The sequence below is a fragment of the Petromyzon marinus genome, chromosome 44, assembly GCF_048934315.1.
Source record: "Petromyzon marinus isolate PM22_M1 ecotype Great Lakes invasive population chromosome 44, UKy_Petmar_22M1.pri1.0, whole genome shotgun sequence".
NCBI lineage: Eukaryota > Metazoa > Chordata > Hyperoartia > Petromyzontiformes > Petromyzontidae > Petromyzon > Petromyzon marinus.
In genome coordinates, this window is record NC_133710.1 from 5115265 (window position 1) to 5128177 (window position 12913).

At 54.0% G+C, this 12913-nt stretch overlaps 1 protein-coding gene across 1 annotated transcript in view; it reads left to right on the forward strand.

Moving 5' to 3' along the window:
- LOC116951856 (succinyl-CoA:3-ketoacid coenzyme A transferase 1, mitochondrial) overlaps positions 1-12913 on the forward strand; it is a 33268-nt gene that overhangs the window by 4827 nt on the left and 15528 nt on the right. Inside the window, exons 2-3 of the mRNA XM_032970654.2 lie at positions 2593-2689; positions 8813-8903. Coding sequence (XP_032826545.1) covers positions 2593-2689; positions 8813-8903 — 188 coding nt within the window. The remainder of the gene's footprint in view (positions 1-2592; positions 2690-8812; positions 8904-12913) is intronic.

Genomic DNA, 12913 nt, shown 5'->3' on the forward strand with positions numbered 1-12913 from the left:
TACGGTGTGTAAACATCGCCACTGGGGAGACAAAGGCGGCCGGGCGTGCTGTTTGCCACCCACCTCGTGTACCGTGCCAGCTTTCATAGGGTGCTCCTCACTAACAGTACTTGCCCCAAAAGTCTGTTCAGGCTCTACGGGGGGGGGGATCTTCGTCTTTGGCATACTTTTCGGTTGTGTCAGGGCCATGTATGTCCATGTGTCAGGGTTGACCATGGCTTGGTTTGCCCTGTCAGTGTCACCGTAACCCCTGGCCCAAATACGCCGCTACCATGATGGCTGCTCCTCTCCTGCTGGCGGTCAGCCAGTGACGGAAATTCCAGCGGATTTTTTTTTCCTTCGCAGGGCACGGTCCGTCTCTCTCAGCCAAAAGACCAGTGCGCAGGCCCCGTGTCTTGGTAGCGCACCCACCACTTCACAGGAGCAGCAGTAGCTTGTAGCCGCTTTGTTGATCCACTGCTGGGTGAAGGCCTACCCCCGCCCCTCCCCCACACCCATACAAGTTAATGGGGGTTGTTTGACCATTCTTTACCGCACTGGTCAGCGCGAGGTTGGTACAGGTAGGGGTCTGGGGTGGGTGGGTGGGTTGGGGGGGGGTTGAAGGAGGAGACTTAGGACAGGTTCAGCTATCGTTCACCACTGTGGCCATAGCCGTGTGGTCAACGTGCGATCAATGCGCATTCGTGATGAGCTGGACTCGTAAGAGTGCGCAATAACAAATGTCCTTACTTACGTGGTAGTTGAGGTTATTGGGTTCGTGGCACGGCGTGCTCAACGCCGTACCATTGCCACGCTAATCCGCTGTTTACATCACCGTATCGTCTTAATAGCCGTAACGCACAGATTGGATATCCCCCTTGGTCACTGACACAGCGTGACGTGTTCTGTGTTGTGGTTGATGTGTGTTGTGCAGTGTGTTCTGTGTTGTGGTGTGTGACGTGGTGTGCGCTGTCCGGTATCCTGTGCCCTGTGGTGTGCCCAATGTTGTACTGTGTGGTGCACTGCATGACGTACGGTGCAGTGGATTGAGTGGTTACTGGTACGGCGGTTATTGCACTGGGCTATGAACCCAGTGATCCCAAGTTCATTTCCTGGACACACCTAACATCAGTTGCGAGTGACATTGGAACCAGTCCTGTCCTCTACCCACCCCCCACCTCGCCCCCCCACCCCTCCCCCCACACTTCCCCCCCACCTTCCCCAAATAGCACTAACCAGCGTGGTGAAGTATGGTAAAATAAAAACTGCCATGTCCGGCATGGTGTGGTCAGACTCTCATCCATTGCTGGCTTGAGAATGCCGGTACGTATTGCTATCCAGTCTATATGCACAGTGCTGTGTGACCTGCTTTGTGCTGTGCGCTATGCGGTGTGATGCGGTGTGGTGTATGGCGCATTGTACCGTGTATAATTGACTGCCAGATGGGCCGTCTGTGCCATACGATTCGCTGCGCTCGGTGCGGCGCGTGCCTGCGGTGTGGCGTGCCGCGCGAGAGCGTGCGTATTGCACCACCGCACGTCACGTCACACACCACACCACACCACGCCGCCTGTCCTGAACTATCGGGGACAATCTGTGCCCTCTAACCCCATCGCGCCACCGCCGCCGCCGCCACCGCCGCCGCCCCCATCGCTGACCTCCACCGCGCCTGTTCCTGTCGCCCTTGACCCATGCTGTCCGGCCATCGCTGGCCCCTGCCCGCCTGCCCACCCACCCACCCACTCGGAGGGGCGACTCAGGGGGCCAGCGAGCTCTGGCCGCATTCAGCCTCCTTACCCCCTGCTGAACTTGGCCGACCGGCTGTGCGTTCGCGCACGCGCGTTGCGCGTTGCGCGTGTTTGCCCAACAGTTTGGCCAGTTTTTGCCCTAACCTTGAGAAAACATGTGCTGCTGGTACAGTGCTGGCGCAGGTAGAGGGTGTGTGATGATGGGGGTTGTGGTGGTAGTGGCGGCGGTGGCCTGGGGAGGCAGTAAGCTGCTACGCGTGACTGTCCGCCGCTACCACACCCCCCACCAGAGCAGCATGTGACCAGTTTTTGTTTTTACTGAAGGGCGAGTTTCGTTTTGTTTCAAGGAGATGTGGGCATCTTACTGAATGGGGGCTCGTACTCGCGAGCACTCCCCCACCTAACGTCCGGTGTAGCGGGGGGCACAGCCCCCCTTGCTGAAGGCTCGGGGACCCCACACCCCCTCCCTCACCCCCCACCCACACCCGCTAAATTGTTATCGTCAAGTCTAAATATGAATGTTGATACAAACATGAGTGGAATTAAGCGATGGGTGCATCGCAGCCTTTCCTCCTACACACGGCATTTGTGAGGAGGGGAGGGGAGGGGGGGGTTAGCACCAGAGCAGAACGCACGATAGACACAAGCAGCTCACGTTGTTAATCATTCCGTTTACAGTTTAAAGCGAGTCTAAGGTTTTGTTTAACATTGACCGTATCGTGCTCCTACCCACCTCCCCTCCCCCGGAGTGCACTCCCTCCCTTTACGCAAGGTCACTCTGCAGCGTTGCGTCGGCGAACCGTCAGACTCCGTGGCGAAAACAGGGGTTGGCGGTTGACGCTGTGGCGTGTTGTGTCGCCCGCAGGCCTTTTCGGTGACGTCGTCGCGCGACGCCCAGTTCTTCAACACCCCCGAAGAGGCCGTGAAGGACATCCCCGACGGGGCCACCATCCTCGTGGGGGGTGCGCGCCGCCACATCCACCGCCGCCACCACTATCGCGGCCACCACCGCTACCACCGTCACCACTACCACCACGACCACCATCACCGCCACCACTACGACCACTGACACCATTTCTACCACCGACGCCACTACTGCCACCACCAACCATATCCGCCACCACCACTACCACCATCATCGCCACCACCACTACCACTGGCACCATTACTACCACAAACACCATCACCGCCACCGACACCATTACCACCACCGACACCATCACCGCCACCGTCACCCGTGACCGCCAACCATCACTGCCACTACCACTGCCCCCATCACCACCCCCATCACCACCACCATCACTGACACCACCACTAGCACCGATACCATCACCACCATCACTGACACCACCACTGCCACCATCACTTTGATACACCAAGTCTGGCACACCTTGCCACACCAAACCTGGGCACACCTTGTCTGGAACACCTTGCCACACCAGCACGTGACGCGCAGTGACGCCGCCGCAAATGGCACGCCGTCGATGCACTCGCTAATGATCGCGGGGGGGGGGGGGGGGGGGCGTTTAATGCAAATCAGAAACGCGAGCCGAGCTGGAAGACTCTGTTTCCGAGCTGGAAGACTCTGTTTCCGAGCTGGAAGACTCTGTTTCCGAGCTGGAAGACTCTGTTTCCGAGCTGGAAGACTCTGTTTCCGAGCTGGAAGACTCTGTTTCCGAGCTGGAAGACTCTGTTTCCGAGCTGGAAGACTCTGTTTCCGAGCTGGAAGACTCTGTTTCCGAGCTGGAAGACTCTGTTTCCGAGCTGGAAGACTCTGTTTCCGAGCTGGAAGACTCTGTTTCCGAGCTGGAAGACTCTGTTTCCGAGCTGGAAGACTCTGTTTCCGAGCTGGAAGACTCTGTTTCCGAGCTGGAAGACTCTGTTTCCGAGCTGGAAGACTCTGTTTCCGAGCTGGAAGACTCTGTTTCCGAGCTGGAAGACTCTGTTTCCGAGCTGGAAGACTCTGTTTCCGAGCTGGAAGACTCTGTTTCCGAGCTGGAAGACTCTGTTTCCGAGCTGGAAGACTCTGTTTCCGAGCTGGAAGACTCTGTTTCCGAGCTGGAAGACTCTGTTTCCGAGCTGGAAGACTCTGTTTCCGAGCTGGAAGACTCTGTTTCCGAGCTGGAAGACTCTGTTTCCGAGCTGGAAGACTCTGTTTCCGAGCTGGAAGACTCTGTTTCCGAGCTGGAAGACTCTGTTTCCGAGCTGGAAGACTCTGTTTCCGAGCTGGAAGACTCTGTTTCCGAGCTGGAAGACTCTGTTTCCGAGCTGGAAGACTCTGTTTCCGAGCTGGAAGACTCTGTTTCCGAGCTGGAAGACTCTGTTTCCGAGCTGGAAGACTCTGTTTCCGAGCTGGAAGACTCTGTTTCCGAGCTGGAAGACTCTGTTTCCGAGCTGGAAGACTCTGTTTCCGAGCTGGAAGACTCTGTTTCCGAGCTGGAAGACTCTGTTTCCGAGCTGGAAGACTCTGTTTCCGAGCTGGAAGACTCTGTTTCCGAGCTGGAAGACTCTGTTTCCGAGCTGGAAGACTCTGTTTCCGAGCTGGAAGACTCTGTTTCCGAGCTGGAAGACTCTGTTTCCGAGCTGGAAGACTCTGTTTCCGAGCTGGAAGACTCTGTTTCCGAGCTGGAAGACTCTGTTTCCGAGCTGGAAGACTCTGTTTCCGAGCTGGAAGACTCTGTTTCCGAGCTGGAAGACTCTGTTTCCGAGCTGGAAGACTCTGTTTCCGAGCTGGAAGACTCTGTTTCCGAGCTGGAAGACTCTGTTTCCGAGCTGGAAGACTCTGTTTCCGAGCTGGAAGACTCTGTTTCCGAGCTGGAAGACTCTGTTTCCGAGCTGGAAGACTCTGTTTCCGAGCTGGAAGACTCTGTTTCCGAGCTGGAAGACTCTGTTTCCGAGCTGGAAGACTCTGTTTCCGAGCTGGAAGACTCTGTTTCCGAGCTGGAAGACTCTGTTTCCGAGCTGGAAGACTCTGTTTCCGAGCTGGAAGACTCTGTTTCCGAGCTGGAAGACTCTGTTTCCGAGCTGGAAGACTCTGTTTCCGAGCTGGAAGACTCTGTTTCCGAGCTGGAAGACTCTGTTTCCGAGCTGGAAGACTCTGTTTCCGAGCTGGAAGACTCTGTTTCCGAGCTGGAAGACTCTGTTTCCGAGCTGGAAGACTCTGTTTCCGAGCTGGAAGACTCTGTTTCCGAGCTGGAAGACTCTGTTTCCGAGCTGGAAGACTCTGTTTCCGAGCTGGAAGACTCTGTTTCCGAGCTGGAAGACTCTGTTTCCGAGCTGGAAGACTCTGTTTCCGAGCTGGAAGACTCTGTTTCCGAGCTGGAAGACTCTGTTTCCGAGCTGGAAGACTCTGTTTCCGAGCTGGAAGACTCTGTTTCCGAGCTGGAAGACTCTGTTTCCGAGCTGGAAGACTCTGTTTCCGAGCTGGAAGACTCTGTTTCCGAGCTGGAAGACTCTGTTTCCGAGCTGGAAGACTCTGTTTCCGAGCTGGAAGACTCTGTTTCCGAGCTGGAAGACTCTGTTTCCGAGCTGGAAGACTCTGTTTCCGAGCTGGAAGACTCTGTTTCCGAGCTGGAAGACTCTGTTTCCGAGCTGGAAGACTCTGTTTCCGAGCTGGAAGACTCTGTTTCCGAGCTGGAAGACTCTGTTTCCGAGCTGGAAGACTCTGTTTCCGAGCTGGAAGACTCTGTTTCCGAGCTGGAAGAGTCTGTTTCCGAGCTGGAAGACTCTGTTTCCGAGCTGGAAGACTCTGTTTCCGAGCTGGAAGACTCTGTTTCCGAGCTGGAAGACTCTGTTTCCGAGCTGGAAGACTCTGTTTCCGAGCTGGAAGACTCTGTTTCCGAGCTGGAAGACTCTGTTTCCGAGCTGGAAGACTCTGTTTCCGAGCTGGAAGACTCTGTTTCCGAGCTGGAAGACTCTGTTTCCGAGCTGGAAGACGCTGTTTCCGAGCTGGAAGACTCTGTTTCCGAGCTGGAAGACTCTGTTTCCGAGCTGGAAGACTCTGTTTCCGAGCTGGAAGACTCTGTTTCCGAGCTGGAAGACTCTGTTTCCGAGCTGGAAGACTCTGTTTCCGAGCTGGAAGACTCTGTTTCCGAGCTGGAAGACTCTGTTTCCGAGCTGGAAGACTCTGTTTCCGAGCTGGAAGACTCTGTTTCCGAGCTGGAAGACTCTGTTTCCGAGCTGGAAGACTCTGTTTCCGAGCTGGAAGACTCTGTTTCCGAGCTGGAAGACTCTGTTTCCGAGCTGGAAGACTCTGTTTCCGAGCTGGAAGACTCTGTTTCCGAGCTGGAAGACTCTGTTTCCGAGCTGGAAGACTCTGTTTCCGAGCTGGAAGACTCTGTTTCCGAGCTGGAAGACTCTGTTTCCGAGCTGGAAGACTCTGTTTCCGAGCTGGAAGACTCTGTTTCCGAGCTGGAAGACTCTGTTTCCGAGCTGGAAGACTCTGTTTCCGAGCTGGAAGACTCTGTTTCCGAGCTGGAAGACTCTGTTTCCGAGCTGGAAGACTCTGTTTCCGAGCTGGAAGACTCTGTTTCCGAGCTGGAAGACTCTGTTTCCGAGCTGGAAGACTCTGTTTCCGAGCTGGAAGACTCTGTTTCCGAGCTGGAAGACTCTGTTTCCGAGCTGGAAGACTCTGTTTCCGAGCTGGAAGACTCTGTTTCCGAGCTGGAAGACTCTGTTTCCGAGCTGGAAGACTCTGTTTCCGAGCTGGAAGACTCTGTTTCCGAGCTGGAAGACTCTGTTTCCGAGCTGGAAGACTCTGTTTCCGAGCTGGAAGACTCTGTTTCCGAGCTGGAAGACTCTGTTTCCGAGCTGGAAGACTCTGTTTCCGCCTTCAGCGCTGTAGCCCGCTGCGTTGTCGGGTTTCGCTGGCGTCGCACCGGAAAGTTTGCACGGTGCGGATTGAGCGCTGCCCCGCGTTGTATACAGTAGGCAGCGAGCCAGCGGCCGAGTTAACAAAACAAAAAAACGGCGCATTGCCACCACCACCGCCACAACCACCACCACGATCATTCACTTTAATAACAAGAACACAGGAGCTGAATTTACAACTTCCCCCCTCCCGCTACCGCACCCACCGCCCCTCACTTCCACAGCCTCCGGCCGCCCCCACTCGTCCCTCCGCACGACACAAACAGAGCTCTCCAGCAGTGATGCACCGTGGGGGTTACCACGGCTCCCCTCCCCACCCCCGTGCCAGGGAAGAGATGCGGGGGGGGCCCCTCTGTTGAATTTCTGCCAACCTTTCGTAGTCCCAACCCTTCCACCCCCCCCACCACCGCACCCCACTTCTGCCCATGGGCTCTAGTGCAGTTACAATTCCTGCATACTTTGTGTGAGTCTATGGGTCTCTATGTGGTGAGTCTATGGGTCGATCTGTGTGTTTGTGGATCTATATGTGACTTGAGCATCTCTCTGTTCGTCTCCGAGTACCTGAGATGCGCTTGCAACCCGGGTAGCACCTGAAAACAACCACGTCAACAACAGCGCAATCCGCATTGTGTTGCATTGATCTCCATGCGTGTCTGTGGGTCTCCATGCGAGCTTATGGGGCATTCTCCGTGTAAGCCTCCGGGTTTTTATGCGAGTTGCACATGGGCCAAGTGGCATAAGCGTTGCTTGGCATTGGACCCTGATATCACGGCGTGGAGGGGCCTCCAACCCCCTCCAGGCTACGGTTCCTCGGTGCAATCGCCACGCCTTCGCCACTCGACAGCTAACGCCACCGCTCACCGCAAAACTCTCCAAACCCACCACTTCCCCTACAGACGACGTGTCCCCTCCACCCCCTCCCCACTACAGCAGCAGCACGTGCCACCCGAAACTCTCCCGGCGCGACGCAACGTGTTCCGCGGCACGTAGCGCGCGCTGCCGCTGCGCGTCCCCGGTCGTGTCCTTGCGTGCACCCTCGAGCGTTTGCAGAGAGGCGGCGGGAAGGGGGCAAAGTGCGTCGAGAGCGCAGTGGCGCCCTCGCCTCCGCGCTCTCCCGGGCCGCGTGGGGAAACGTCGTCCCGCAGTCCGGTCGGCTTGTTGGCCGGGGGCATATTCTTGTCGCTTTTTCCTACGGCGTGGGTATTTATAGAGCGCCGGCGGACGAGCGAAAATGGAAACGGGGCGCGGAGGGGGCGGCAGTGAGAGTGGAAGGGCGCGTGCCTGCTAAGTTATTATTAATATTAGTTTACAATAACTCGAAATTTCCTGTGTTCTCTCATCCATGGATTCCACTTACAGTCTCTCGGTGTAATTGCAGTCATCTACGCCCCCCCATGTAACTGTTTCGGTACTTTTCACTTTACGGTCCATTTTATTTGTCAGTGCCCTGTGTTTCAGAGTTACAATTTGTAGCAGGGCATTTCTGAAATGGGGCAGATGGATGGATCGTCTGTGCTCCCCACTGTGCCACCATGTGCCACAAAGGTCCCCCGTGTAGCCTGTGACAGACTCTTGGGGCAAGTGCTGTTAGCGAGTAGCACCTATAAAGGCCGGCACGGTACACGAGGGGGTTGGGTGGCCAGCACCACGCCCGGCCGTCTTTGTCTCCCCGGTGCGGATGTTTGCACATCGCACCAGGTACTCATTTGAGGCCGAGTCTACCGGGGGGAGGCCCACGAGCGGTTCAAACATTCACCGCTGCCATTGGTCTTGGGTAGGGATTGAACTCGAGTCGCCGGGTATGTAGCGCAGTGCGCTGACCACTACGCTGCTGCCCCTCCCCAAATTCATGCTCGCACACTATTACACACACACAGGTATACACACTGTGCCACGAGTGGGGTGTGGGGGATGGTCTTGATTTGTGCTGGGGGGGGGGGGCATAGAATTGGAGAGCCACTGTCATGCCAGGTCATGTAACTACTGTGTGTTGAACTTTTGCACCATACGTAGCGAACCGTGCTAATCCGGAGTGCGGGGGATTGATAACACACTAAACACGGGTCATGTGTACTGTCCATCGCCGCGATGCCACCAGCTGTGACGCCACCAGCTGTGATACCACCAGCTGTGACGCAGGCGCCATTACGTGTGGTCCCACCAATGGCGTGCGTGCGTCTTAATGGGGCGTTTCTCTGCGTTTTTGACACCCATAGGCTTCGGCCTGTGCGGGATTCCCGAGAACCTGCTGGAGGCGCTCGTGCAGTCAGGTGTCAAGAACATCACTGCCGTCAGCAACAACGCCGGGTGAGCATGCCCGGATGGTGGTGTTGGTGGTGTTGGAGGTGATGATGGTGGAGGTGACGGAGGTGACACGGTTTTCAAGTTGCGCATCATGACCTTCACAGGACCAACAAAACTCGCTATCAATAATGCAAAAAAATATCTAAAACTAATAAGACTGCTGCGCTTTCAGTGACGGGTCTCCCAGCAGGCTGTGGGTAACTGGGTTAATCTGTCTCGCCGTGTGTGTGTGTGTGCGCGTACACGTGAGTCCATTTATTCTGTTCCAGGTATTTTAATTGAACCCTAATTTGGCTAATGAACCGATTCGCGCCAACGAGCTCGGGCGGAGCGCATGTGTCTTGGCAGCCGATATCAAACGGAGCCTTGTGTAATTGTCTGCTTGAATGCTCGCTAAACGACGCAAATAATTAATGAGTGACTTGCATTAGCTTGCGAAAGGGCTCTCCCTCTGATGGTTGTAGTTAATGATGAAGCAAGGGGCGGGGGGGGGGGTACCTCCTGTTCTTCCACTTGGTTCCATGTCGGACCCCGTTCCATTCTGTGTTTCCACAGAGAAATACAGTAAAACCTTGGATTGTGAGCATAATTCGTTCCGGAAACGTATTTGTAATCCAATGTACTCATATATCAAAGCACTCGTATATCAGTTGTGATCACATGACGCTTGAAAGACAAAGCGTATACGTACTACTCGTATTGCAAGACCCTCGCTCGTTTATCAAATTAATATTTATTCAAAATTTTGCTCCTCTTGCAAAACACTCGCAGACCAAGTTACTCGCAATCCAAGGTTTTACTGTAACAACATTTGTTTCTGTCCGTCGTCAACCGATTGGCTTTCCAGAACCAACATCAAGCAGCGTGAGTTTAAGAAGGCTCCGCCTTGGCCTCAACAACAGAGTTGGGCTTGTCAAACACACGCTGCTGGATTTGACCAGATTGCACTTGCCAAGAGCATTCTGTATAAACCATGCCCCTCCCCCCCTCACATCCTGTTTGTCCCTTCAAAGCAACACCACAACAGAGGTGTTTTGGGTTAGATCGCGAAAATATAAATGCGTCCTCAAACCCGCCGCCATCCGACGCAGCCAATTAGTGAGGGTTGTCGCGTAAACAGAACATGCCAATTCGTTACAAATTGACACATTTAGATTTACACGATCTAACCCAAAAAACCTCGATTGTGGGTAATATTGGCCGCGAAAGCCTTCGTGTTAAAGCAATACCGCGTACGCAAACTCGTGTTGTGATGGCTTAGAGCACCATGGATATAAGATCCCATCGTCCTGTTGGCTTGCGTTGATAAGGTACCCAATCTTTTTTATATGGAATACTCTTCTCAAGAACAGTTTGGTCGTTCAGCAGCGTTTGTTTTATAATCCTCGCTGTGTTGATGAGACCCAGAATGTCGAAACCGGTCCAGAGTTTTCGCTCTTAAAACGCTGCTGGACAACGCCGATTCTGGAAAGCCACTACCGTAGGCCGATGAACTAAAACGTATAAGTTTTTTTATTATTATTTGTACGGGACGGAGCTCTGCTTGTCTTCCATGTCCGCTGCTTCGTCTGGTTTGAGGCGTTCACGCTTTGAATTTCGGCTCCGGGAGGAGAGGCGCATCGGCTAATCAGCAGGAGGTGCCATCGGCTAATCCTGACGATTAGCTGATGCACTCGTTAAGACACACCCGACAAATTAGCGACGACACGTTGTGGCACGTGGCCGGGGGTTAGTTATGAATTACCTCGGCACCTTTCGCGATGCCTCGCAGCAGCATGACCCCCCCCCCCGCCCCATCTCCTCTCTGTTCCCGCTCCCCCGACCTTTCCCTGAACGAGATAAGTTATTTGGTAACACTGCTGCTGACGCATTGGCAGTGGCGGTGCACAAGCGCAATTTGGCGACGTTATTCGACACGTTAGTCGACAACAACAACAACTATGTGCGGTCTTAAAATTGGCGAGAGAAAACAAATCCATTGCAGGCGACGTTTTGGGCGATGTCACTCGTACATTGCACGCGATCTGCTTCGTGGCACGCGATAGGCGCGCTGGTGATGTGCTATGAAGGGTTAGGGATGTTGGGTTCGGTGGGGTTCGTGTGATCTCCCCCCTACAGCCACTGGAATCGGCTGCGTCCCCTCCACCACCCCCACCGCCCTGCCCAAAATTGAATGGAAAATCGAATTCTCTTGAAACTTTTGGCACAAATGTTACACGCCGCATTGTTCCCACGCTGTAAGGAAGTAACGGTGGCAAATATTAGACGAGGCTGTAGATTTATCAGCGCCTGCACGACCACTGCCAACCGCAGCGTCCTTCATTTTTTTTAATCGATTCCTTTCCGCTCGCGAATAAGTCCGGATAAAGTTCGCTACCGTGATCATCGACCTGCCGACATTATTGTCGACCGACTGCCCATTATGACGGCCACGATCCATCATCATCATCATCAGCCGTGATCGATCTACTGCCGGATCAATCACGGCTGACGACGACGATGACGGACGGGTTGACGATACGAATCTGGATTACATCACTTGTGTAAATTGATAACAACAAAATTGGGAATTTACGACGATGAACCAATCCATTTGGTTATTGCTTCCGGCTGCCGGTGGTACTTGGCAGTGCTGATTGGCAATAAAAGTAGATAGACTGGAGTTTAATATAGGCTCTGTTTACATTCATGTGTTTTTATTTTTGTGAACCCGAGTGTGTCGACTTTGCCAACTGTGCCTCCCGGTAGCAGTGCAATCCAGATAACCTCCCCGAGTGGGGAGTTTGGCAAATCATTGACTACGCCGCTTGCCAGCAACCGCACCAGCGTTGGGCTATGAGAAGCGGCCAAGTTTGCTTGCGGGGCGTTTAATCTCCTGGGCATTACTCGGTTTTGAGTCGGGGATTAATTTCTCACGAGATGTTTTCTGGAACGCTGAGTTTAGTCGGTCGGCCCGGGCTGTTTTAGCTGAAATTGAGCGCTCGTTTGAATATATCATCAACCGTCTTGTCATCGTCATCGTCAGTTGTGATTGATCCAGCAGTAGATTGATCACGGCTGATGATGATGGATCGCGGCCGTCATATTGGCCAGTCGGTCGACAATAATATGTTGGCAGGCCGATGATCACGGCAGTTAACTTCATCGTGGACTTATTCACGAGCGAAAAGGAAGCAAAATGGATCTCAAAACACCTGCTGTAGAATTCGTAACGCGGCAATATTTTTTTTGCACATACGTACCTATGTTGAACTTCTTTCGCACTGCACGAAGCCAACCGTGCTAACGGTTAGCACCGGGGGGGGGGGACCACAGATGAGAGCCAGGGCGCCTGGAAGCAGCACCGTTCACAGTTGCCCAAGCTCTGCCATCCTATTTTCGGATGTTTGGCACAACTTCATTGACGAGTGGTTTTTAGACATGTGGGAAGGAAACCGGAGTAGCCGGTGAAAACCCACGTGTGCGTGGTGAAGGACGAGGGGGGGGTGTAACGCTCACTCCCCGTCGTACAGATGTCAAATGAACCCACTTTCTGTACTGCCAGCGCCCGCCTGCCTGTAACCCGGCACCGTGGTCTTTGACCTAGTTGACGACAGCCTCTGGTGTTTCAGTCGAGTCTCGGTGTGTGGATGTCTCGCGCAGTCACCCCCTCAGTCTACGTGGCTGGAGCTGTCGCACATTCAGGCAGACATTGCTTGGTTGTTAGATGTTGCTGTGAGGGAGAGTGGTGATGGTGGTGATGGTGGTGATGGTGGTGATGGTGGTGATGGTATTGGTGGGCAGCGGCTGCAGTCATGGTCGACTAAAATCCGATGATTATTCTTGGCGCTGGTGAACAATGCGGATTTGTTAACCATTCGCAGGCTGCCCCTGCTACAAAGTGGACGTCAAAAATCCTGCGGCGTTAAATCGTAAAACATTCGGCCAGCCTGCCTCCAAATTGTCCACACACAAAATAAAAATATTTCACTTGCCAATTACTAAATTGGGTAAAGGCGCGCAATGGCATTCAC